The sequence below is a fragment of the Tachypleus tridentatus genome, chromosome 1 (assembly GCF_004210375.1).
Source record: "Tachypleus tridentatus isolate NWPU-2018 chromosome 1, ASM421037v1, whole genome shotgun sequence".
Classification (NCBI taxonomy): domain Eukaryota; kingdom Metazoa; phylum Arthropoda; class Merostomata; order Xiphosura; family Limulidae; genus Tachypleus; species Tachypleus tridentatus.
In genome coordinates, this window is record NC_134825.1 from 120,165,656 (window position 1) to 120,188,937 (window position 23,282).

The window sequence follows — 23,282 nt, forward strand, 5'->3', positions numbered from 1 at the left end:
CTCCGGACTTAAATCCTATAGAAAATCTTTGGGCGATTTGTAAAGGAAACCTTCGGGGAAAAGACTATGCTACGAAAGATAAACTTATTGAGGCCATAATTGAGGTGTGGTACCGCGATCCAAAAATTAGTAAAGATTGCAGTCAACTCGTGGACTCGATGCCAAAGCGGATTAATTATCTTCTGAAAAATAAAGGCGGTCATATCATGCATTAATTTCTGAGTAATTTTTGGATTCTCAGAAATAAAACGCAAAAAATCGAAAAAAAATCGTAATTGTCCGTCTTGTTTAAATTAATTTGCACAAGGGTGTAGCTTTGGGCGAAATTCAAACCAAACCCAAACTTATAAAATACAAACCAAAGTGCTTTAAACTCACAGATGTGTGAACCATTAAAAAAAAATAAAAAAACTGTTTACAAATAATTTGGTTCGTCTATTGCACATTTGTAATAACAAAAAAAACAACACAAACAGAAATGTATACGTTAAATTAACAACGCCTTCACGTTTCTGTTTCAGCTACTGAAGGTTTACGTATATTGTCTCTCGATGTTCCCAGGAGTGCCAGGTTCGGTGAGAAGGCTCGACTAACTTGTAACTACGACCTGGAAAGGGACAACCTCTATTCGGTGAAGTGGTACAAAGATGACCTAGAGTTTTTTCGATACGTGCCAAAAGATACACCTCAGCGACAGTTTTTTCCTCTTGACGGTGTCAAGATTGATGTAAGTTATCAGTTTTCTGTTTTGTTTGTTGTTGTTCTTTTTTAATTTCGCGCAATGTTACTCGAGGGCTATCTGCGCTAGTCGTTCCTAATTTAGCAGTGTAAGACTAGAGGGAAGGCAGCTAGTCCTCACCACCGACCGCCAACACTTGGGCTACCCTTTTACCAACGAATAGTGGGATTGACCATCACATTATAACGGGTGAAAGGGTGGGCATGTTTAGTGGCACCGGGATTCGAACCCGCGACCCTCGGATTACGAGTCGAACGCCTTAACACGCTTGGCCATGCTGGGTAATCATTTTTCTTCAATAGAGATACAACCGGTATAGCACGATATAAAACAATGTCTGCTTCTGTGCGAGATCTTTCTTGTAGCCGTCAAATTCCAGTCCAGATCTTAAGGAACATTACAATATTCTTAACTGTCAGCACTTTACGTTTTATTTCGCAAGTCATCATTTGCAATGCCAGCCGAAAGAGGAAAACAGTGAAATATTTGGCTTTCTAGTTTGGTAATATATTGTCATAAGTTGCACTTGAAGTTGAAATCGATTTTTATGGCAGAAATAAGAGATATTTTCCTTTTTTTCTCACGTTCTTGAAAAATTTTGTTGCAAAACATTTAATGTAATAAAATAGTTATTTACGTCAACGCCCACTCAGAATAAATCAGGACATAAGCTACTTCCGAAGAACAACAAAAACAGCTAAGAACAGTTATGTTATATTTTCATAATGTTTGAAGCAGCTTAAAATGGGTTAGGTGAAACTAAACTTTTTTGTTACGAACATAAACAGAGAATAAAGAAACTTGCATAACGTGTGTAAGACGAACAAAGGTAACTTTATAACCTAACGTAGAAGATGAAAAGGTTTTCTTTGTTTTTGAATTTCGCACAAAGCTACACGAGGGCTATCTACTCTAGCCGTCATCGTCAGCCAACACCAAATCTTGGGCTATTCTTTCAGCAATGAATAGTGGAATTGAACGTGATATTATAACGACCCCATGGTTGAAAGGACGAGTATGTTTGGTGCGACGGGAATTCGATCCCGCGACTCTCAGATTACGAGTCGAGCACCCTAACCGTCTTGTTATGTCGAGCCGCATACGAAGGCAATTATATAAACCGACTTAGAAGGCGACAAAATCAGTGATGTCGAGAAAACCCACTTGTAGAGAAAAATATATCTGTAAAAACGGCTGGTATGGATAGAGAGAGCTCTATGTAGAGGAGCGAACAACGTCTCGACCTTCTTCGGTCATCGTCAGGTTGAAAAGAAAGAAAGTAATAATTGACCGATAGCTTTGAAGAAGGTTGTGTAACTGAGTGTAGGAATGTAGAGGGCGTGCTAACTTAGATGTTTGATTATATTTATTAATATAGGTACTAAGGTGTTTCTTTGCATTTGTGAACCTACGATGACCGAAGAAGGTCAAAACGTTGTTCGCTCCTCTACGTAAAATATTTTCTGAACCCAAACGAGCCGTTTTTACATATATATAAGGCGAACAAATGTAATTACATAACCTGACGACGTAAAGTGTTGTAGTTTTGTTTGTTCTATGCCCACCACTGGTATCGAAACCCGGTTTCTAACGGTGTGAGTCTGCAGACATATCGCTCTGCCACTGGAGAACCGTCTTTTTGTTTGTTTTGGAATCTCGGGCAACGTTTCTCGAGAGCTATCTGCGCTAGCCGTCCCTAATTTAGCAGTGTAAGACTAGAGGGAAGGCGGCTAGTCATCACCACCCACCGCCAACTCTTGGGCTACTCTTTTACCAACGAATAGTGGGATTGACCGTTTAATTATAACGCCCCCATGGCTTAAAAGGGCGAGCATTTTTGGTGCGACCGGGATTCGAACCCACGACCTTCGGATTACGAGTCGAACGCCTTAACACGCCGGGCCCCATGAATTATGTAAAAATAGCTACAAAGTTTACACTTGAACTTCTAAATATAATATTAGTTTAAAATGTTTAACATTTCCTCCTTTTAATCCTCATAGACTGCAGAAAGGAGGGAAACAACGAAATGCAGCTATTTATTCTAAATGAACAAGACAATAAATCAAATTCTCTAGTAACGACCAGATGTGAGAAATAACTGTATTTTTTCGTACAAAATTATGCCATTCTGGGATTAGATACGTAGCGCCCCCTGTGTAACAATATTAACGTTTACGTAATATTAATCCTTTTCAACGTATATTATTTGACGAAGTCAAAGACCAAGTTTAAGACGCATATTCTGTTAAATTATTTTAAAGTCAAAGTTTAAGTCTGATGGTGTTGTTCTCAACACCGCGGTAAGGTCTATGTAAACATATTAGCAGAAATAGACGTTTTAAATGTGTAAGAGTAAACATCTCTCTTTACATTTGTTTATAGGCTCGGCATAGCCAGGTGGGTTAAGGCACTCGCCTCGTAATCTTAGTATCGCGAGTTCGAATCACCGTCGCTCCGAACATGTCCGCCCATTTTAGCTGTGGGTGCGTTATAATGTAACGATCAATCTCACTATTCGTTTATAAAAGAGTAGCCCGAGAGTTGACGGTGAGTGGTGATGACTAGCTGCCTTCCCTCTAGCCTTACACTGTAAAATTAGAAATGGCTAGCGTAGGTAGCCCTCGTGTAGCTTTGCGTGAAATTCAAACCAAACAAACATTTGTTTATATGATTTATGATATATACATACAAACGTTCACAATGTTCATCATTATAAAATAAGTTTTAGTTAAGTTTATAGGATCAATGAAAATTATGTGTAACAGATTTTGTTTTAATGTAACAACCATCATGTGGTATAGCAAAGCACATTTATAATTTTTAACGTTCTAGTTAATTACATCATGGAAAGTACGAGTTAATGAAAAGTGCGCACTTACATATTTCTAGGTTTTAAACATGTTTCTGATCTGTTTCTATTAATTATCAGTTTACTAGGTCAAATCAGCAGACTGTTTATATAGAAGACGTACAAACAGAGACATCCGGGAGATACAGGTGTGAAGTTTCGGCGGATGCTCCTTCCTTCCGTACCGTTTCTTCGGAAAAAAGTATGAAAATTGAAGGTATGAAAAAATGAAAATATAAATGGTTAATTTTTGAAATGCGTATCAAAATATTTACAGAAAGATATTGAGTTGAGATAATAGTTTAACGTTTTATGATGTTCATAGCCCTGTGTTGATTCATGTTGTATATGTACTTTTCAAGGAAATGTTTGTCCCAAAAGGATTTAAGTGTGGAGGAAACGATTCCGGCATTCTGGTAAAATTCTATATTTTCAACCGGTAAAATTCTATATTTTCCAGAGAGACTGTCTATTCAGACATACATTGATTGTTAGATTTTAATTAATCAAAATGTTTATGTATTTTCCTCCCTTGACTGAAAAAAAATAACAGAAAAAAGGATATTCGGATTTTTTATATGATATTTTTCGCTGTACTGCGTCAAAAAACCCAATAATTCTAAGGTCTAAATTAAGATTATGAATTGCTAAGATATGGAAAAGAAAGTTTTGAGACTTAGTAAGTGTTAGAGTAAGACTTTAACCACATTATTTGTTTTTCTAGATGCCACAGGAAGTGCCCTGGGTCATCAAGATTGTATGAGGATGGCTTTCATCAGCTTTCCATTGTTGTTATTGTTACAGAAAGTATTCCCTTGACTGAGATAACGGATGTGACCGAATTACGGGGAGAGTCGACGTAACAAAATAAAACTTTGTTTTTTGGTGAAGGATAGTTGGTGAAATCCACAACATTGAGATCCGATGACAGGCTTGGATAGCGTTGATTCTTATTCAGACCTTGTATTGAAATTGCTACTGCAGAAACCTAACGTTTTGTTCCAAAGTTCTTTGCTATTTTGTTTAATGAAATTTGTGACCTAACTAGCTCTTTTTCCTAGTTACTGGTATTGGTTGAAAAGACAACCATCGTCGCGTAACGTGAATTCGATTTGACGAACAAGACGTAAAAGTTATCGTATTCTCTGACTCAGCAAGTGAAATTATACACTTATAAGTACAATAATGTCTCACTCTTCTGTTTTTCGTGTAACCTGGGCCGTAATTATAAAGTAAATTATCGATAAATAAATCCACTTAGACTTTAATTAACCAAATGCTAAAGACTCAACATATCTAAGATCTCCCAGTGTCAGATACTGGTACTAAACCTTCTAGCATTGAGAAGATATATCTACAATATTAATCAAAATATTCGGTAATTATAAAGTAGAAAGTGTAGTTTGGTCATCGATTCTGTTGAATAGCGTAGGAAAACTTAGTAGATGCTAATACGTCAGTAGTTTTCCTTCTTAACTTAAGTCATACAACAAATAATGCATTTATACTGACTAGACGTAAATGTTTATAGATTAATCAAATGTGGACAGTTTGTGTATTGGTGAAACCCTCTTTTACTGCTTGTTTATCACTGCGGTTAATGTTAGAGATACAATTTTTAAAGATAGCACTTTCATAACAATATAAATCATTCCTAATCAGGCCATGACTTATAAAACTTATTATTGTATGAAATTTATATATATATATATATTTGTATATTGTCTTTTGATGGCTGTAGCAGTAGAAACTTAATATGTTTACAGCTGTATAATCGACAAAAGTCTATATTCATCTAAATTATACTCTAAATAAAACAGCATGTTGTAAACCACGATTTTTTAGATAACTAATACGTCATCTTCAGAAAGAAAGAGAATAGATGTGATGTCATAGTCAGAAAGAAGAAGAATAGATGTGATGTCATAGTCAGAAAGAAGGAGAATAGATGTGATGTCATGGTCAGAAAGAAGGAGAATAGATGTGATGTCATAGCCAGAAAGAAGGAGAATAGATGTGATGTCATAGCCAGAAAGAAGGAAAATAGATGTGATGTCATAGTCAGAAAGAAGGAAAATAGATGTGATGTCATAGTCAGAAAGAAGGAAAGTAGATGTGACGTGAAGTTTTAATTACTTAATCATTTAAGTAATTATAATTACTTAACTTGTTAGAAGCTTGCAAAAGAAATTAAAAATAACTGTTACACTATTCAGTTTCATTTCGACTTTACATTAAATATATTTTATTACAAGTTCCAGTTTTTACACCAACAAATATTTGTTTGTAATATTTGACTACGTCATCACCAATACTTAAAATACAATACGTCAGTATCATGAGAGAAATAATTTAACTGGTTTTTGTTCTACAGAACATTGTACATCTTATCACACCAATTCGTGTTACATCATTACTGACATGGCGCATAATTTGTTTGTTCATTTATTTTGTGATGGCTAATTTATAGCATTTGATTTAACGTTATAAAATATAACCATATATTCTGACATATATTAATTTTCATAAACTCGAAGTTATGTATGATTTTCAAATCTTGTGAGAGTGTGGTTGCAAAATCATACATTATATTTTCTTGTCTAAATATTTTTAAACTTACGCTGAATATGACAATGTCTAAATCAATTGGCGTTCATTAAAAATCTAAACCAATCGAAATAATCGAATGATACATCATTTCAGTTAAAATTCGTCGTGTTCGTGAATAAAATGTTGATTTAATATAAGGCTTAGCCAGATTTTTTATTGCTGTTGCTAAGCCATTTCGCAGTAATTTGATACCTATTACAAACCATTAATCGTTTTGTGGTAATTAATATCAGACTTTCTAATAAATTATCACGAAATGTAAATACTTGCTAGTTTAGCCTAAATTGAGATTTTAATCAATTAATAACCATGTAGTTGTCATCACTTAAGACTACGTCACATTTAGTCGAAATATAGTTTTTATTTTATTGGTTATCGGTATATAGATATCTATGTTACTAAGGTGGTTCTCTATATTTGTGTATTTTATAATATGTGAAGTGGTAAAACAATATCATTTAATCGAATATCTCAAGGATTTCTATTAATAACTTGTTTGATTGTTCATGTTAACATACATCTCTAAAAGTTCTGTTTATTTAAAAGTATAATCATTAATCCACGAAATAAGAGTTTGACGCAAGGAGAGAAGCTCGAGCTGAAACTAGACCCATAGTTGACGATTACACTACTATTGCTCTTAAATTGGAGTTTATTCATCATAAGGCAATAACTCTTTTATTTCATTCATACTTGTTAAAAAATGGATTTATTAAGGAAAAATAATTGACTAATAATGTCTGCTTACAATCAATTCAAGAAATCACGCTCTTGCCTACGTAACTGTTACAAACTTGAAATATTTCATTTGTATATGAACACCTTTTTTATTCAGTGGTTCAAACGTAGCTGTCTGTAATTCTCTCAAAGGCTTGTTTGTTTGTTTTGGAATTTCGCACAAAGCTACTAGAGGGCTATCTGTGCTAGCCGTCTCTAATTTAGCAGTGTAAGACTAGAGGGAAGGCAGCTAGTCATCACCACCCAACGCCAACTCTTGGGCTACTCTTTTACCAACGAAAAGTGGGATTGACCGTCACATTATAACGCCCCCACGGTTGGGAGGGCGAGCATGTTTGGCGCGACTCGGGCGCGAACCCCTTAACGCGCTAGGCCATGCCAGGCCCCTCTCAAAGGCGTGAAAGAATGAAGTTCGTGATCTTTCTTTGGTGACGACAAATATATTAACAGATAAAGTAAAGACTTACCAGAACCAACTGCCCCCCCCTCTAGTACAGCGGTAAGTCTAGGGATTTACAACTCTAAAATCAGGGGTTCGATTCCTCTCGGTAGGCTCAGAAGATGGCTCGATATGGTTTTGCTAAAAGAAAATACACACACATGCATGGCCAGGTGGGTTAAGGCGTTCAAATCCCCATCGCAAGAAACATGCTCGCGCTTTCAGCCGTGGGGGCGTTATAATATGACGGTCAATCCCACTATTCATTGGTAAAATAGTAGCCCAAGGGTTGGCGGTGGGTGGTAATGACTAGCTGCCTTTCCTCTAGTCTTACATTGCTAAATTAGGGACGGCTAGCGCACATAGCCCTCGAGTAGCTTTGCGCAAAATTAGAAAACAAACAAACACACACATAGTACTAATTTAGTAACTTATAATCTTTAACTTTCTAACGCTCGTATAGAATAAAATAAAAGAATTAGAGTTATTTCTTCATAAGCGCAAATACCACATTGAGTTATGCATTGAGTATCAGCCGCAGAGAGTCGGACCTCGGATTATAGAATTATAAGCCTACTGATAAGCCACGTGAGAATACGAGACTACTAAAAGATAAATAAATGCCACCTTAATAATATGAGTAAGGGTTTATTATTGAACTTTGAGTGGCAAATTACATGTATTTTAAAGTTATTTTAGGCTACTAATGTATTCAGTCTTTAGTTTCGATCATATGATTGTGTGTAACTCACTGTATAGGTGAGACGTTTTCGTTGAAGCACAAATACATTATTATACGTCTTGTATGTCTTATACGTGATTAAAGCATAATAATATAAATATTATGTAGATTCATATACAACCCCTTTATGTTAAAATACACCTTTGCATATTAATAAGATCAATTATTCAATCGCGTATTTAGTCCTACAACAAATTAATTCAAAAGGTTCATTTGGGCGTGGTTTTCGTTGTATCAAAATAAACCACTCCCATTTTATCAGGTGCTTCTGCAGAACGTGTTCGTGACTCGTATGTATTAAAGGTGTGTTTTATATTTCTTTAAGAAGTCTCAATAAAACATAATTTATACAATCCTTAGTACAGACAAGCAGCGGGAATAGTCACTTTTAATGGGTAAAGTAACAAGACACGTTTATCGTTTTGAATTACGAAAGTGCTCATGGTCACAGTTACACATAAACTGTATTATGCATTTAATCTTTTTCCTCAAGGTTATTTGCTAAAACGAACATCGTAAAATCAGAGGGGGGAGTAACAGTTTTAGAATACTCATCATGCTATTTGAGTATCTCTTCAAATATATTCACGTTTTACTAATTAAGAATATTAGGGTACGGTCTGCTGGCTAGCGTGTCTGTCTATGAAAACGAGAGCTCCTTTAGTTTCCAATCTGACATGGTCGGTGTTTAGTGTTAAGACAGTAGGTGGTTAGGGACTTTTTCTTCCTATTCACTTCGTTATTGGTTTATTTCGTGTATTGCCTTTTTGTTTTATTTATTGTTTGTCTTCTATATATTGAGGCTGTGGGTCAAATTTACCATTTGAATAAAGTAGCCAAACGACTGTTGGTGGATTAGGTTGATTTGATGTCTTCATTCTAGCGTTTCTGCTATAACGTATGGACGACTAGAGCAGGAAGCCCTTTTGTAGCTTTAGATACCTTTATAAAACAAACGAACGTACATTCGTATGTTCTTACCGAAGTATTTTTATGTGCCATTTAAAACATTCAAAGCACTTGAACTCTCTTATATTGTATTGCCTCTACGTGGAATTTCGTTTAAATAAAATAATTTATTCAGTCAACTGAGTTATGAAATAGGGAGATGCACATTGAACGTTATTTGTGTTAGTTGTTTATGATACATTAAGCTTCATGGTACATAAAACCTAAGGTAGCGAAACATGATCTGTTAGATGTAACATTTTACAGTTACATCTAACAGATCATGTTTCGCTACCTTATGTTTTATATACCATGAAGCTTAATGTATCATAAACAACTAACATGAATAAAGTTCAGTTAGATGTAACTGTTAGGTATAACTGTCAGATGTAACTGTTACGTGTAACTGTCAGATGTAACTGTCAGGTGTAACTGTTAGATGTAACTGTCAGAGGTAACTCGTCCCACTAAGACTGATCATCCCTTTAATTACATTCTACTCTACTGCTCTGCTACAGGTTTCAAACATGAAATGTAAAACATTTCAGATTTAATAAATCGGTTGCGACGTGTTTCGTGATTATTAAGCATTCTTCCTACAGACGTTTAGTCTGGGCCTCAGAAAAAGGTCGTAGTTAAAATATTGGTATCAGTGTTTTGATACCACTAACAGGTGGTCCTCTGTTAGCTTATGCGTACACAGCAGCTGTTATACACTAAACAGGTCCTCCTCTGCGTACACAGCAGCTGTTGTACACTAAACAGGTCCTCCTTTGCCAATTTGTACGCACGCAACATATGATACACATTAATACATTCTTCGTTTCCAGCAGGCCTGGCATGGCCAAGCGTGTTAAGCTGTGGGGGCGTTATAATGTTATAGTCAATCCCACTATTCGTTGGTAAAAGAGTAGCCCAAGAGTTGGCGGTGGGTGGTGATGACTAGCTGCCTTTCCTTTAGTTTTACACGGCAAAATTAGGGACGGCTAGCACAGATAACCCTCGAGTAGCTTTGTGGGAAATTTCAAAACAAACAAGCTTATCAGACGTTATTTTTGGTGTAAAAAATAACTAGGTTTTTCATGAGCGTAAAGTATTTGTAATTGAATATTTCGCTTTTCGAAATGTACAATTTAAAATGTAAGCCGTTGCTTATCGTGAACACGTGAAATCATAGTGATGTATTTTTATAATAATGTTATTCTGCAGATACTGCTTTGTAAAACAACGTGGCAGGACTTTATTTGTATCAAGTTGTAAACGTCTATTTGCTTTTGTCATTATGCTAACGGGCAATAGAATGTTATTACCAGACAATGTGTGATTTCTGTATATCCGGTGTTATGTGGAAGTCTACGTTTGCGGTAGAATTGCGACGTTCTTAGGAATAATTTCAATGAACAAGCAAGAAAATGTTATTACTTCTTCAGATAATGTCCTCAGCGATTATAATCTATATAAAAATACAAATAAAAACAATGATAAGACTTACAGGAGAACATTGAGTTGTCGCTATATAAACATTTGAGAAATCTTCCCAAAAACTGTTGAGTAGAGCGAACCAGGAGCATCTGGAATCGCAAAGATGAGAGAGAACGTAGATGAAACAACAGATTGTAACCTATGAAATTTAAATAGCATAACGTAGATATATACACACAAACATTTAGAAAAAAATTAGTTATCTTAAAATAATTCTGATTATCTAATTTAATTAAACACATTTTATCTGTGTATTAACCAGTTTGCTATGGTTGTTTTTTTAATTTGATCCAATTATACTTTATGTACAGAGGTGGATTGTATACTGGTAAAACAAATGTAAAGTAATGCGTGTTTTGATGAATATTGTTTTATTATTGTGCAAATCAAGTTCTTAAAATATTTCATTGAGAGTCGACTAGATACGGAAATAACTTTATCTTTTGTCGCATGAAGAGTTTTTTCTATCATACCTTTCAGTTGTTTATCATAATAGGTAATCTGACTGACATAATGATTGTCATACCTGTGAGTTGTGTGTCACAATAGGTAATCTGACTGACATAATGATTGTCATACCTGTGAGTTGTTTGTCACAATAGGTAATCTGACTGACATAATGATTGTCATACCTGTGAGTTGTGTGTCACAATAGGTAATCTGACTGACATAATGATTGTCATACCTGTGAGTTGTGTGTCACAATAGGTAATCTGACTGACATAATGATTGTCATACCTGTGAGTTGTGTGTCACAATAGGTAATCTGACTGACATAATGATTGTCATACCTGTGAGTTGTGTGTCACAATAGGTAATCTGACTGAATTGTCAAAACATTCCTTCCTTCACAAGCCTCCAATTTTGTTTCTTCTACGTTCACTTTAAGCAGAAAAAATTTTCCCTGTTAGTTTTGCTCAGTTTGCTTGTTCTTATATTGAAAAAAAAGGTTTATTAACTTATCCCCACCTACTGTGAACTCCATCGGGAAATTTGGCGACAAAAAAAAATAAAATACTAGGAGGCAGCTGGATTTAGAGAAAGAAACTGTTGTCGCTTTTCTTGTGGCAGTAAATGATCAGTTTCTTTTTCTGGCTACATTTATTGATTTTCCTACAATACTTTAATTAATAAAACTAACTTTATAGGAATAATTCCTAAATACGCATACAAGTGTTTGTTTGTTGTATTAAAGGATGTTTTAATATACAGTGTATGTTAAATGTCTAATACCAATGTCGTTCAGTGATGTTCTGGATTTAGAGGACCCAAGAAGAAATTAGTTTTCAAGTAAAGAAAGAACAATGATTTACTTATACTCTAGTGACCGGAATGCTCGGACTCTGAATCCTAGAGTTTATTGTAAAAGTCGTGTAAGTTATAAGAGTGACGGTCAAATCCTTCTTTCAGGTCCAAAAAGAAAAGCTAACAACTATAGTAGGTGTTACAAAAATAAAAAATATAAACTATTCAATAGTTATTTCGATAAAGTATACTTTCTAATAATGCAGGTCATACGAAATTGGATCCACCCAGTGGCACAGCGGTATGTCTTGAGACACTGCTATAATCCGGGTTTCGATACCCATGGTGGACAGAGCGCAGATGGCCCATTGTGTAGCTTTGTACTCAATTATAAACAAACTTTTAAGCTGGCGTGAAACACGCTTCGGAAAGCGAAAAGATCTCAATATATATATATATATATTTGTGTGTGTGTGTGTGTGTGTTACTCGCGAGAGCTGTTCAGAATCTTGAATTCATTGCAGACTAGATAAAAAAAAACAACAACACCACAGTCCACTATCAACCTTTTTATAAAAATGCCTTGTTTCTCCATTAAAAGCAAATGTATGGAGGCTCTGCTTATGGAAATACTAGTTTGTTTGTTTGTTTTGCATTTCACGCAAACCTACTCGAGGGCTACTTGCGCTAGCCGTCCCTAATTTAGCAGTGTAAGACTAGAGAGAAGGCAGCTAGTCATCACCACCCACCGCCAACTCTTGGGCTACTCTTTTACCAACGAATAGTGGGATTGACCGTCACATTATAACGCCCCCACGGCTGAAAGAGCAAGCATGTTTGGTGCAACGGGGATTCGGACCCGCAACCGTCGGATTACGAGTTGAACGCCTTAACACATTTGGCCATGGCTGGCCGAGGAAATCCTAGAACAAATTAAGGACGTTAAATAAAGACGTCAAGAATAGAATAAAACGTTTGAATGTTCAGATAGACACCTTTTTTTTCTTTTGAATTTATTGTTGTTCAAATATTCTATATTCATTAAATTGATAACTTGAAAGTGGTCGTCAAACCACTGAATGTACTCAGAGTCTGCGCAATCAGAAATGCCATAACTTGTGTGCTCGTCTGTTGAACGTAAAGGACCAGAGTTACAAGTTAAATAAATATTATGACTTTGTGTACGTTTTGTGTGTTGTTTAGACGGATTATTTTTAATATTGAATTTTAGTTGTGTTGTTTTTTATTTCTCTGGAATTGAGCATAAAGCTACATACTCACGGGTATCAAAACTCGATTTTTATCAGTTTGTGTTCGCAGATGCACCGCTGCGCCACTGGGAGACTCAAACTTTGAAGCAGATATATTTATGTACAAACATTAAAAACTTAAATTTCACTGCTTTGCTCCGAGTGCAGTAACCTATTACATATTTTTATATATATAATTATTTCATTAAGAGCAAACACCGCACAATCTGCTACAGACGAAAATTTAATATTTCGAATTCTTTACGCTTAATCTACTATGAATATTGTTTCGTATTCGTCCATACGATTTGTTTGTTTGTTCGCGTAAAGCTACACGATGTCTATCCGCGCTAGCCGTCCCTAATGTAGCAGTGTAAGACAACTAGTCATCACCATCCACCCCCAACTCTTGGGCTACTCCTTCACCAACGAATAATGGGACTAACTGTCACATTATAACGCCACCATAGCTGAAATAGCGAGCATGTTTAGTGTGAGAGCGACTCGAACTCGTGGTCCTCAGATTACGAGTCTAGTAGCTTAACCACCTGGCCATGTCGGTTCTTCGTTTTTACGACAGATTACAAGTACTTTGACAAGTATGATGTCAAAATGCATCCGTTGAGGAAGACAACTCTTTCATCTCATAATAGCACATACAGAAGGAACGGAGAAAAGCAAGGCTTCCCTGGACCACAACAAAGAAAATGTTTCTAGAAAATCGGACGATATCTCGCGTTTCTAATGAAGTTTCTTTAATGTGTTCTTACTGAACATTTTACATATTTTTTTCTTAGACTGCATCATTCTTATAGTGTAAATTTCTATTGTTATGTGTCCACTAAAGATATTTTGCCACCAGGTGATACTTAAGTTCAGAGTGAGTTCGGGGAATAAATGGTATTGGGACTATATCGTTATTGACAAATTCTTATTCTATTGTTGTATTCATTTCATGCGGTACTATCTTATTGTTAAGTGTTAATTATGGTTGACTTTCAGCAGAGATACGTCAGTAGTTTATCTGGTTATCTCTCATCTATTCTGTTTCTCTTCCTTTACGTAACCGTCATTTCTTAGCTCTTGAATTTCTTTCCAACAGACAGCTCTTGGACTATTTACCAGATACAAGTGGTACGTTTGACCGTAACATTACAATAACCTCACGGCTGAAAAACTAGTATACTCGAAACAGCTTTAGTTCCCGCAAGTTGAAGATTGCAGTTCGAGCCTTTTAACCACCAAGTCCACTTGTAAAGTGTTGTCTTCGATCATACATAAACATTTTACTTAAAATAGAGTAGAAAGCTTTCATTTATATTAATTTAACATTATAAGGGCTCGGCATGGGCAGGTGTTTAAGACACTCTATTTGTAATCTGAGGGTCGCGGGTTCGAATCACCGTCACACCAAACATGCTTGCCCTTTCAGCCGTGGGGACATTATAATGTGACGGCCAATCCCAACATTTGTTGGTAAAAGAGTAACCCAAGAGTTGGCAGTGATGACTAGGTGCCTTCATTTTAGTCTTACACTGCAAAATTATGGACAGCTAGCGCTGATAGCCCTCGTGTAGGTTTGCGCGAAATCCAAAACAAACAAACTTATAAAGCCCTCTAAGTCATTATAAACGTGTTTATGGAGTAAATCAGTATTTCGTTATTTCAACGAATTTCCATCTAAACAAGTAAGTGACTTTTTCCAGACAAACGAACAAAAGCTTGATAGTTCTTTCACAGAACTCTCCCATTACCTGAAGTCTCAGTGATAACATTCTTTTAACAAAGAGGTTACTAGTATGTAAAAATATAAAACGGAAGATACGCTATTTCGGGGTAATAATTAGATTTAAGGGTAGGTTGGTAGTGACCCTAATGAGTAATAAAATCGAATTAGGTAACCAGTAATCCACGCTTAATATTTCTTGCGCACAAAGATATGTCTAATAAAGAGGAACTTGGGATCGCGAATAATGGTGTGGTAATCGTAATATGATATATGGGCCCCTTTTAACTTCTTTGATCACCACACTCTTTTAATACGTAGAAGAATCAGTACCTTGTTATACTGCAACTTCTTTGCTACAGTGCTTACATCCTTAAAGATCTATTGAACACGATCTTACCTTTTTAAACAAAATTATACATAATATCGTACAAGATTATCTGTTCAGCAGTAGTTTGTATAAATAATAAAATCTACTTGGCGTAACATAAAGATCCAATTGAACCATTAGGTGCGGTGAGAACAAATTTAGAAGATACAAAGAAAAGGAAGAATGAGATTTTTTTCCAATGGATTTGCATAGTAAAGAAACGAATAAAATGGTTACGAGGTCGGTATTTATACACATTTATTTTTCAAAGATGATTTATCGAATGCTGTTCGTCAAATCGTAATGCTTAGTGATAAATCATCACACGTTCTGTTTCTTGAGGTTCTATTTCAATATTTTTAACTCTGTAGAATATATAATAGTATAATGATGCTTTCTAGAACAGTAACTGTATTTCTTCTTTAAGACAATGGTTTATACTACGTTGAAATACTTCGCATCGAAACAGAAACGGAGAGAAATATATATGTAAAAACGGCTCGTTACATATATAAATAATATAAAATTATATATTCAAACATCTAAGCACGCCCTCTACATTCTGACACTCATTAACACAACCCCTTTCAAACATGTGGTCAGCTTCCGGTCAGTTATCTCTTTCTTTCTTTGTGAACCTGACGATGATCGAAAAAGGTCGAAACGTTGTTCGCTCCTCTACGTAAAATATTTTCTCAACCCAAACGAGCCGTTTTACATATATACTTGAGTTTCAGTTAAAACATCTTTAGAGATACTTGGTAGTAAACTAAATTTTAAACAGGGCTCGCTTTAAAGGTAGTGAAGAACTCATAACACTTGAAGAAGAATCGGAGGTATTACAAGCACATTGCCCTACCTTTTATAATTAGAAAATAAACTCTTCATGTTTTATGTTTTGAAAATTAACCCTTTTACTGTTTTACATTTTGAAAATTAAAATTTTCCTGTTTTATATTTTGAAAATCAACCCTTTTACTGTTTTACATTTTGAAAATTAAATTTTTTTCCTGTTTTATATTATTGAAAATTAACTTTCTCCCTGTTTTATATTTCGAAAATTAACCCTTTAACTGTTTTATAGTTTGAAAATGAATTTTCTTCTGTTTTATATTTAAATTTGGGGTATGGTATTGATTGATTATATTTATAATATGTGTAATATAAGTAAGATTATGTTATTAAATGTGTTCCTTCAAATTTAGAAGAGAATGAAACTGTTTTTGCTTTTGTATGTAAAAAGGTATCTTTACTTACTCCAGATTTTGATGTTTTTTACATCTCTGTTCAACTTACTAAATTTATGTATGTACGCATATTCCAATTATTATTTATAGCTTGGAATGACTTGCTTTTGAATTATAGTTTATTAACATAGAAAAGTGAAGCTTCTCCAGTGGCACAGAGGTATGTTTACAGACTTATAAATCTAGGAACTGCGTTTCGATACTCGAGGTGGGTACAGCACATATAGCCCATTGTATAACTCTCTGTTTCTCTTAAACAAAGGAAAATAATAAGCCCAAATTATCGGTAAGAAAACCTAGATAAAAGAGTGTTACATGTTGTTGTTTTTTTATAAATATATATGTTTTTTAAGCTTGACTTTCGTAATGTATGAGGTCACTGAACTCCCATCTTTAAGAAATACTAAAACTTGATTCACGCTTATCTCAGATCAACTTTAACTGAAAATTGTTATTGTAGGTAAATTTAAACATTAATTTTCAACATAAACTAATAGTACAGAGATTCATTAAAGCTAAGTGAAACGTTAACTGGTGAAAATAAGACAAGAATCCAAACTCCATCTTTAAATATTAATAAGAAAAAACAAATCGCCACAGAAGAAAAGAGTTATGAGCCAAAGTAGGTTCACTGAATCCCTTAGGATAAATTTACAGAACTTATCGTAATTTTTAAAACATAAATTACTCAAAACTAACTTTTCTCGCATGATTTTATTCATCAACAGTAAAAAAATAAAACTCTATAATTTGTTACAGCAAAGACCCTGATCACAATATAAAATGTTCTACGACATATAAAAGTTTGTTATTTACGTTTAAACTTTGCTAAAATATTCAACACAGTTTGGCCATAAATTTACATTAATGGTTCAGATGATGGTCGAAATTTTTAGCTCCAACAAAGATAAAAGTTTTAGTGAAATGTATTTGGGCCGAAACTGTGGAGGTTTGCAAAATATGTTGTAAGATTATTCACTGTTTGACAAGTTAACATGATACATTAATATTTAAGTCAAATTGGTCCAGTAAAAAGCCAATAATATTTTTTATTGGAAAAAATCTGGTAAAGATTTCTGTTGTCTTCCACTTAATCTTATGTCTTTGTTGCTTGATTTTGGAAACAAAACATGTAATACCTTCCGGGGGAATTGTTTTAGGCCTGTATTACTCTTTTTCACATTGCAGACGATTAACGACGATATAAAATAAATTTAAATAAATATTCCCAGTGGGAGTGTGGGAAACCTCTGGATTTATGACGCTAAAATTCTGAATTCGATTTCTCACAGCGTAGGTATATATCCCTTAGTGAAACGTTACACTGAACAACCAGCATCATTGAACTAAAGAAAATTTTTTCACTTGTAGCGTCATCTAGTGATTGTCTACACAAATATTTTGTTGCAAATTCTGATAAAGAGAAAAGGTGTTGTGATAGTGTTTCATTTTGAAAGTGAGTAAAATCAATCTTAAATCATTTTTTTTCATAAAACATGTTCCTTTTACTATTACAGTCCCTCTTTCTTATATGGGCTAACTGATAAGGATGTAGCGATCACTTGTAATATGTACAAACTTTCTTAGAATGTATGGTTTTTGGTTTGAATTTCGCGCAAAGCCACACGAGGGCTATCTTCGCTCGCCATCCATAATTTAGCAGTGTAAGACTAGAGAAAAAGCACCTAGTTATCACCATCCACCACCAACTCTTGGGCTACTCTTTTACCAACGAATAATGTGATTGACCGTCACATTATAACGCCCCCACAGGTGAAAGGGCGAGCATGTTTGGTACGACCGGGATTCGAACCCGCAATTTTCAGATTACGAGTCGAGTGTCTCAACCACAAGGCCATGCCGGGCGGTTAGAATGTATGGAGAAGTTCAGAATACGTATGTAATTTCTATGCGTGTGGAACATTTGGCTTACATTAAAATATAACGTAGTTCTGAGAACATATCTTTCACAACAGGTTAACGCGTTCGACTCGTAATCCGAGGGTCGCGGGTTCGAATACCCGTCGCACCAAACATGCTCGCCCATTCAGCCGTGAGGACGGTATAATATGACGGTCAATCCCACTATTCGTTGGTAAAAGAGTAGCCTAAGAGTTGGCAGTAGGTGGCGATGACTAGCTGCCTTTACTCTAGTCTTACACTGCTAAATTATGGACGGCTAGCGCAGATAGCCCTCGTGTAGCTTTGCGCGAAATTCCAAAGAACAAACAAACAAACAATCCTAACAGGTACATGAGACAACCAGTTACGATTTATGTAATTCGACTAATTTCGCTAAGGAGATTAGACAACATACAAGATCTAATAGAGCTAGTCTCAGAAACACCAGCTTTACGTAGGAATATTTATAATACGATTGCGGCCTTTTGGGTAATTGTGCAGTTTAATGGTCACCATATCAGGCTGAGACTGAGAAGTTCACAGTTTGAACACTTTCAGCATTTTGAAATACTGACAGTCAATCCTATTATTCTGTTAAGTGAATGTTTTAATGTACATGGTTTTGGTTTTGTTTTTTGCGTTGGTACGTCCTTTCGTTGGTGACTTTAAAGTTCAATTTTGTTTTCGAATACATTTCTGCTAAGCCTATCCAAAACTATATTGTTTAAATTTCCTGAACGTTAACTACATTAAAATAATCTTATACGTTTCCTATTTCAACACAGTTTCACAAAAAGATGAAGTTGCCTTTTTTTTGTGGTGAACCCTACTTTCTGAACCGAACCTGAGATGAGTAGTAAAGTAAACACAGTTAAAGGTTAGGTTATGGTACTGGTACATAGCGTCGAACCTTGTGTTGATAAACTTAAGGTCACTGGTTGTTTTTTTTTTAAGCAGCACGTGAATCTCCTACTGATTGTAGTGAATTGCTAACAGAATAACCCAAACACCACTATACCATGAATCGAACATACTGAGTAGTTGAAAAAAAAACCTTGAAGAATGTTCCAACCTTTTTAAACTTGCCACTTTGTAGAAACAGTCCACTTTGTGATCACAGAAAGATCACCGTGCAGGAATCTAAAAAGTACGGTCTCATCTCAGTGCTTGTATAAAGTTTTGTTTATTTCTGGTTGAAATAAAGTTTTGTTGAGATTTTGTTTCAGTTTCGCGCAAAACTACGAGGGTTATCTGCACTAGCCGTCCATAATTTAGCAATAAAAATATGAAAGGAAGGCAGATAGTAATCACCAGCCACCACCATCTCTCGAGCTGTTCTTTGAATAGTTAAATTGAACTTCACTTTATAACGCCCCCACGGTTGGAAGGGCGAACAAGTTTGGTTGGACGGGGATTCGAACCCGCGACCCTCAGATTGCGAGTCAAATGTTTTAATTACCACGCCATTTTTGCTACTCATTTAACTGAATAGCACGACACCAAGTGGCATAGTGTTTAGTTTAGGCTTTACAAAAAAAAGTATAATTTGATCTACTTTCTCACATTTTTATATTGTAAAATTACCAATATTGTGTTTACAAAGATATGTAAGTAACAGTGCACCATAGAAATCAAGAAACACAGGCGAAGATCCCCATACATTTACGTTTCTTATGCTATAAAGGATATAATAGGATAATTGTGATGCCCTTTGTGGACTACTCATAAATATGGTGCAGTTAGATACAGGTGGAATAATAAACGAATTAAAAATGAAAATTTAAAAGGCAGTTTCTATCAAAAAATATATGAATCTCTCCTTAATATATTTTTTGATAGAAACTGCCTCTTAAAGTTTCATTTTTAATTCGTTTATTATTCCACCTGTATCACTAACTGCACCATATTTATGAGTAGTCCACAAATGAAATTGTCCACAAGTGACAATGGAAGATAAAGATCTACTGATAACGCGAGCTGCAGAGTAAGCTTCGTGTGAAATCACAACACCTGCAGTTAGTTATCATGTTTATCTGAGTCTACTTCAAAACAAAGCCACACAGAGCCGCAACAACAACGTCAAACATATATGGCATCATGCATGTCTACGACATCTTTACTTGCCACGGAAGCCAAGTATTTGGAGTAAAAAGTTGAGGCATTAAAAATAGAGCAAAGAACAATGTTACTCCCAACAGCAAGTTGATATCCATTCAGACAACCAAATAACAAATTTACAAAACGAGAGAATAAGCTTTGATTTGCCTCTAAAATGGCATCTCAAATGATAGTTGAAATATCTTATGACATAAATTGGTTTGTCAAAGAATTACAATGAGAAACAAATGTATATTCTCAACATTGTTAATACAATATATTACTTCTTGAGAGAATATCTTCAACTCCAGATGTGGCAAGGGAACTTGAAATAATTTGACTAGGTATCCATAGGTTTTCGAAGAAGGCCCGGCATGGCCAAGTGTGTTAAGGCGTTCGACTCGTAATCCGAGAGTCGCGGGTTAGAATCCCCGTCGTACCAAACATGCTCGCCATTTCAGCCGTGAGGACGTTATAATGTGACGGTCAATCCACTATTTGTTGGTAAAAGAGTAGCCTAAGAGTGGGCGGTGGGTGATGACTAGCTGCCTTCCCTCTAGTCTCACACTGCTAAATTAGGAACGGCTAGCGCAGATAGCCCTCGTGTAGCTCTGCGTGAAATTCAAAACAAACAAACAAATCTTTACAGATAGTTAGTTCATGTACAAATTATTTTACCAACTGCATTACAAAACTACTGGAAGTCATCAATTGCTAGAAAGTTGGGTGTTTATGTCAGAAACATGGATCTGGTTAATGTTGTGGACGGACTTTGTCAGTACATCAGTCAGTGTCTAAGGTTTACGTGACACAAATGACGAATAAAACGAGTGGTTTGTAGATATTTAGACATACAGTAGCTGTCTTAAAGGTATTCGGAGTATGTACAAATTAATAATTGGTCACGCCGAGCTCATTAATTTGTTCAATTCAAAACAAAATTTAAAAAACAAATAGTTACACACGTGGCACAGTTTGTGCATTTTGGTATTACCTTGTCATATAATTAGTACCATCTGATCGAGGTAGTTTATGAACCCGTGAGTTCAGCATTTTTAAAGCTGGTTACAACAATGTATAATCAAAGGTATAAAGGAAACTACTGCTACAATAACGTGAATGTAATGAGAACTACACCAAGAGCAAAATAAATCTGTTGATGAAGACCTTTTCCAAGCCTCTACCTGTCATGCTTACTGTTTGACACGTTATCTAAGGCTGTCCTCACCTGGAAAACAGTAAGCATGGCAGGTAGAAATCCTCTTGTGCAATTTAAGTGAATTAAGTTTTGGAACATACTTAAATGGTGATATTGTGCCAATATGGGAAGAAGGTGTTTATAATTAACCTAAATTTGGTATGTTCCCGAAATAAAAGCACATTTGCTTGCGTCATCAGAACGGTCTGCTAAGTGTAGAGCTTTGTGCCTGCCAGGATGAAATATTGTAACACCAATACTTAATAATTAAAATGTAAATATTCTTAATGTAGATATATACCTTAAAGACGTAATAGAACTCGCTTTAAGAATTTTGAAATTTTTGGAGTGCTTCAATGAGCATATTTTGTAATGCAATTCCTGCATATTGTACAATGTATGTTTCGTGTATCTTGTTTGAACTCAATTAATTCGAAATGTTTTCTTTTATCTGCTTTGTGATGGCATAATGAAATAAAGACACAAATAACTAACTATAATTTTCTAACTAGCGTATAGTCCACAAAAATAACCAGGCAAGTACTACCACCCCTACCCCATAGTATACCCTCACCGAAATAAATAAATTTTCCAAAGTCAAGTTTGACCAACAAATTCTCTTGTGAACTAGTCGTGAAATAAACTGATATTTTATTCGTAAAATAATTATTGATAAAATCAGTCTGATTAAGAACTTCTAATATTTACAAAAAATGAATTGTGTTTTGGTGACACAATGTTCCTTCAGTGGGTTTAATTTCACGTTGCTTAACAATGAAAGTGCTTTGTTATTAATCTATGTGCTTAAAATACAGAAATTAATGTAAATACAACAAAATTGGAAAAGTATTTGTTAATTTCTTAATTTAGAGTCTCCATTGTAAGCGATTCAAGTATAAAATCTAATGGATATTTTTACTTTCATGATAAATTGTATGCACTACGTCTTTACTTTAAACTTAAAATAACAACACTCACTACACATGTAGGGTTTCACACAACCCTTCACTCATGTTCCTCTTCCATACTGGTCACTAAAATCGTAATAAGCAGACAGTTATCTAACTATTCTATACGGATAAATGCATGTTGGCTTTCATGGTTCCACTAATTTCAAGAAATCAAAAGAAATCAAGCGTGATGTAACAATAAATTTTATATAGGTTTTATAAAATATATAGGTTTTAATAAATTTTATATAGGTTAGGTTCAAAGGTTTTAATCACATGTTCTCATTCAAATTTAATTGAATGAAACTATTTAAAGGTTCAGTAATTCTCAGCATGTTATAATGTAATAATAGATTCCAAAATTATTTAAGTATTATATCTATATATTTTATTTCAGCATTAATAATAACTGAGTATAAATTAGTACGGATTCATGGAATTATATTATGAGACTAATATTTCTTGGAAAATGAAAATTTTATTTCGTTTTAAGAATTCTAAATATTGGGTTATGATTCATATCCATATCTTGATAAAAGTGATGTGATAGACCAGATTTATTTAAGCTCAATGTATGGGATATAAATCATTTTATCTAGTACTTGGATTAACATACTTTCGTATGTTACTTTCACATGAGCTATGTGAGCTCATGTACTATACAAAGTGTTTTAAAAACTTACACAATTTTCAGCTTAAAATAAGCCACGCTCGATTTGGTTTTGTCACGGAGGTAGTCTGAGTGAAA

The 23,282-nt window shown here is 34.9% G+C and overlaps 1 protein-coding gene across 1 annotated transcript in view; it reads left to right on the plus strand.

The window, feature by feature from the left end:
- The window catches only part of LOC143222476 (uncharacterized), a 40,589-nt gene extending 33,447 nt beyond the window's left edge, over positions 1-7,142 (plus strand). Inside the window, exons 2-4 of the mRNA XM_076449071.1 lie at positions 522-727; positions 3,672-3,807; positions 4,315-7,142. Of these exons, the coding sequence (XP_076305186.1) occupies positions 522-727; positions 3,672-3,807; positions 4,315-4,409 (437 nt within the window). The 3' untranslated portion in view covers positions 4,410-7,142. The remainder of the gene's footprint in view (positions 1-521; positions 728-3,671; positions 3,808-4,314) is intronic.
- The last annotated feature ends 16,140 nt before the right edge of the window (positions 7,143-23,282 follow it).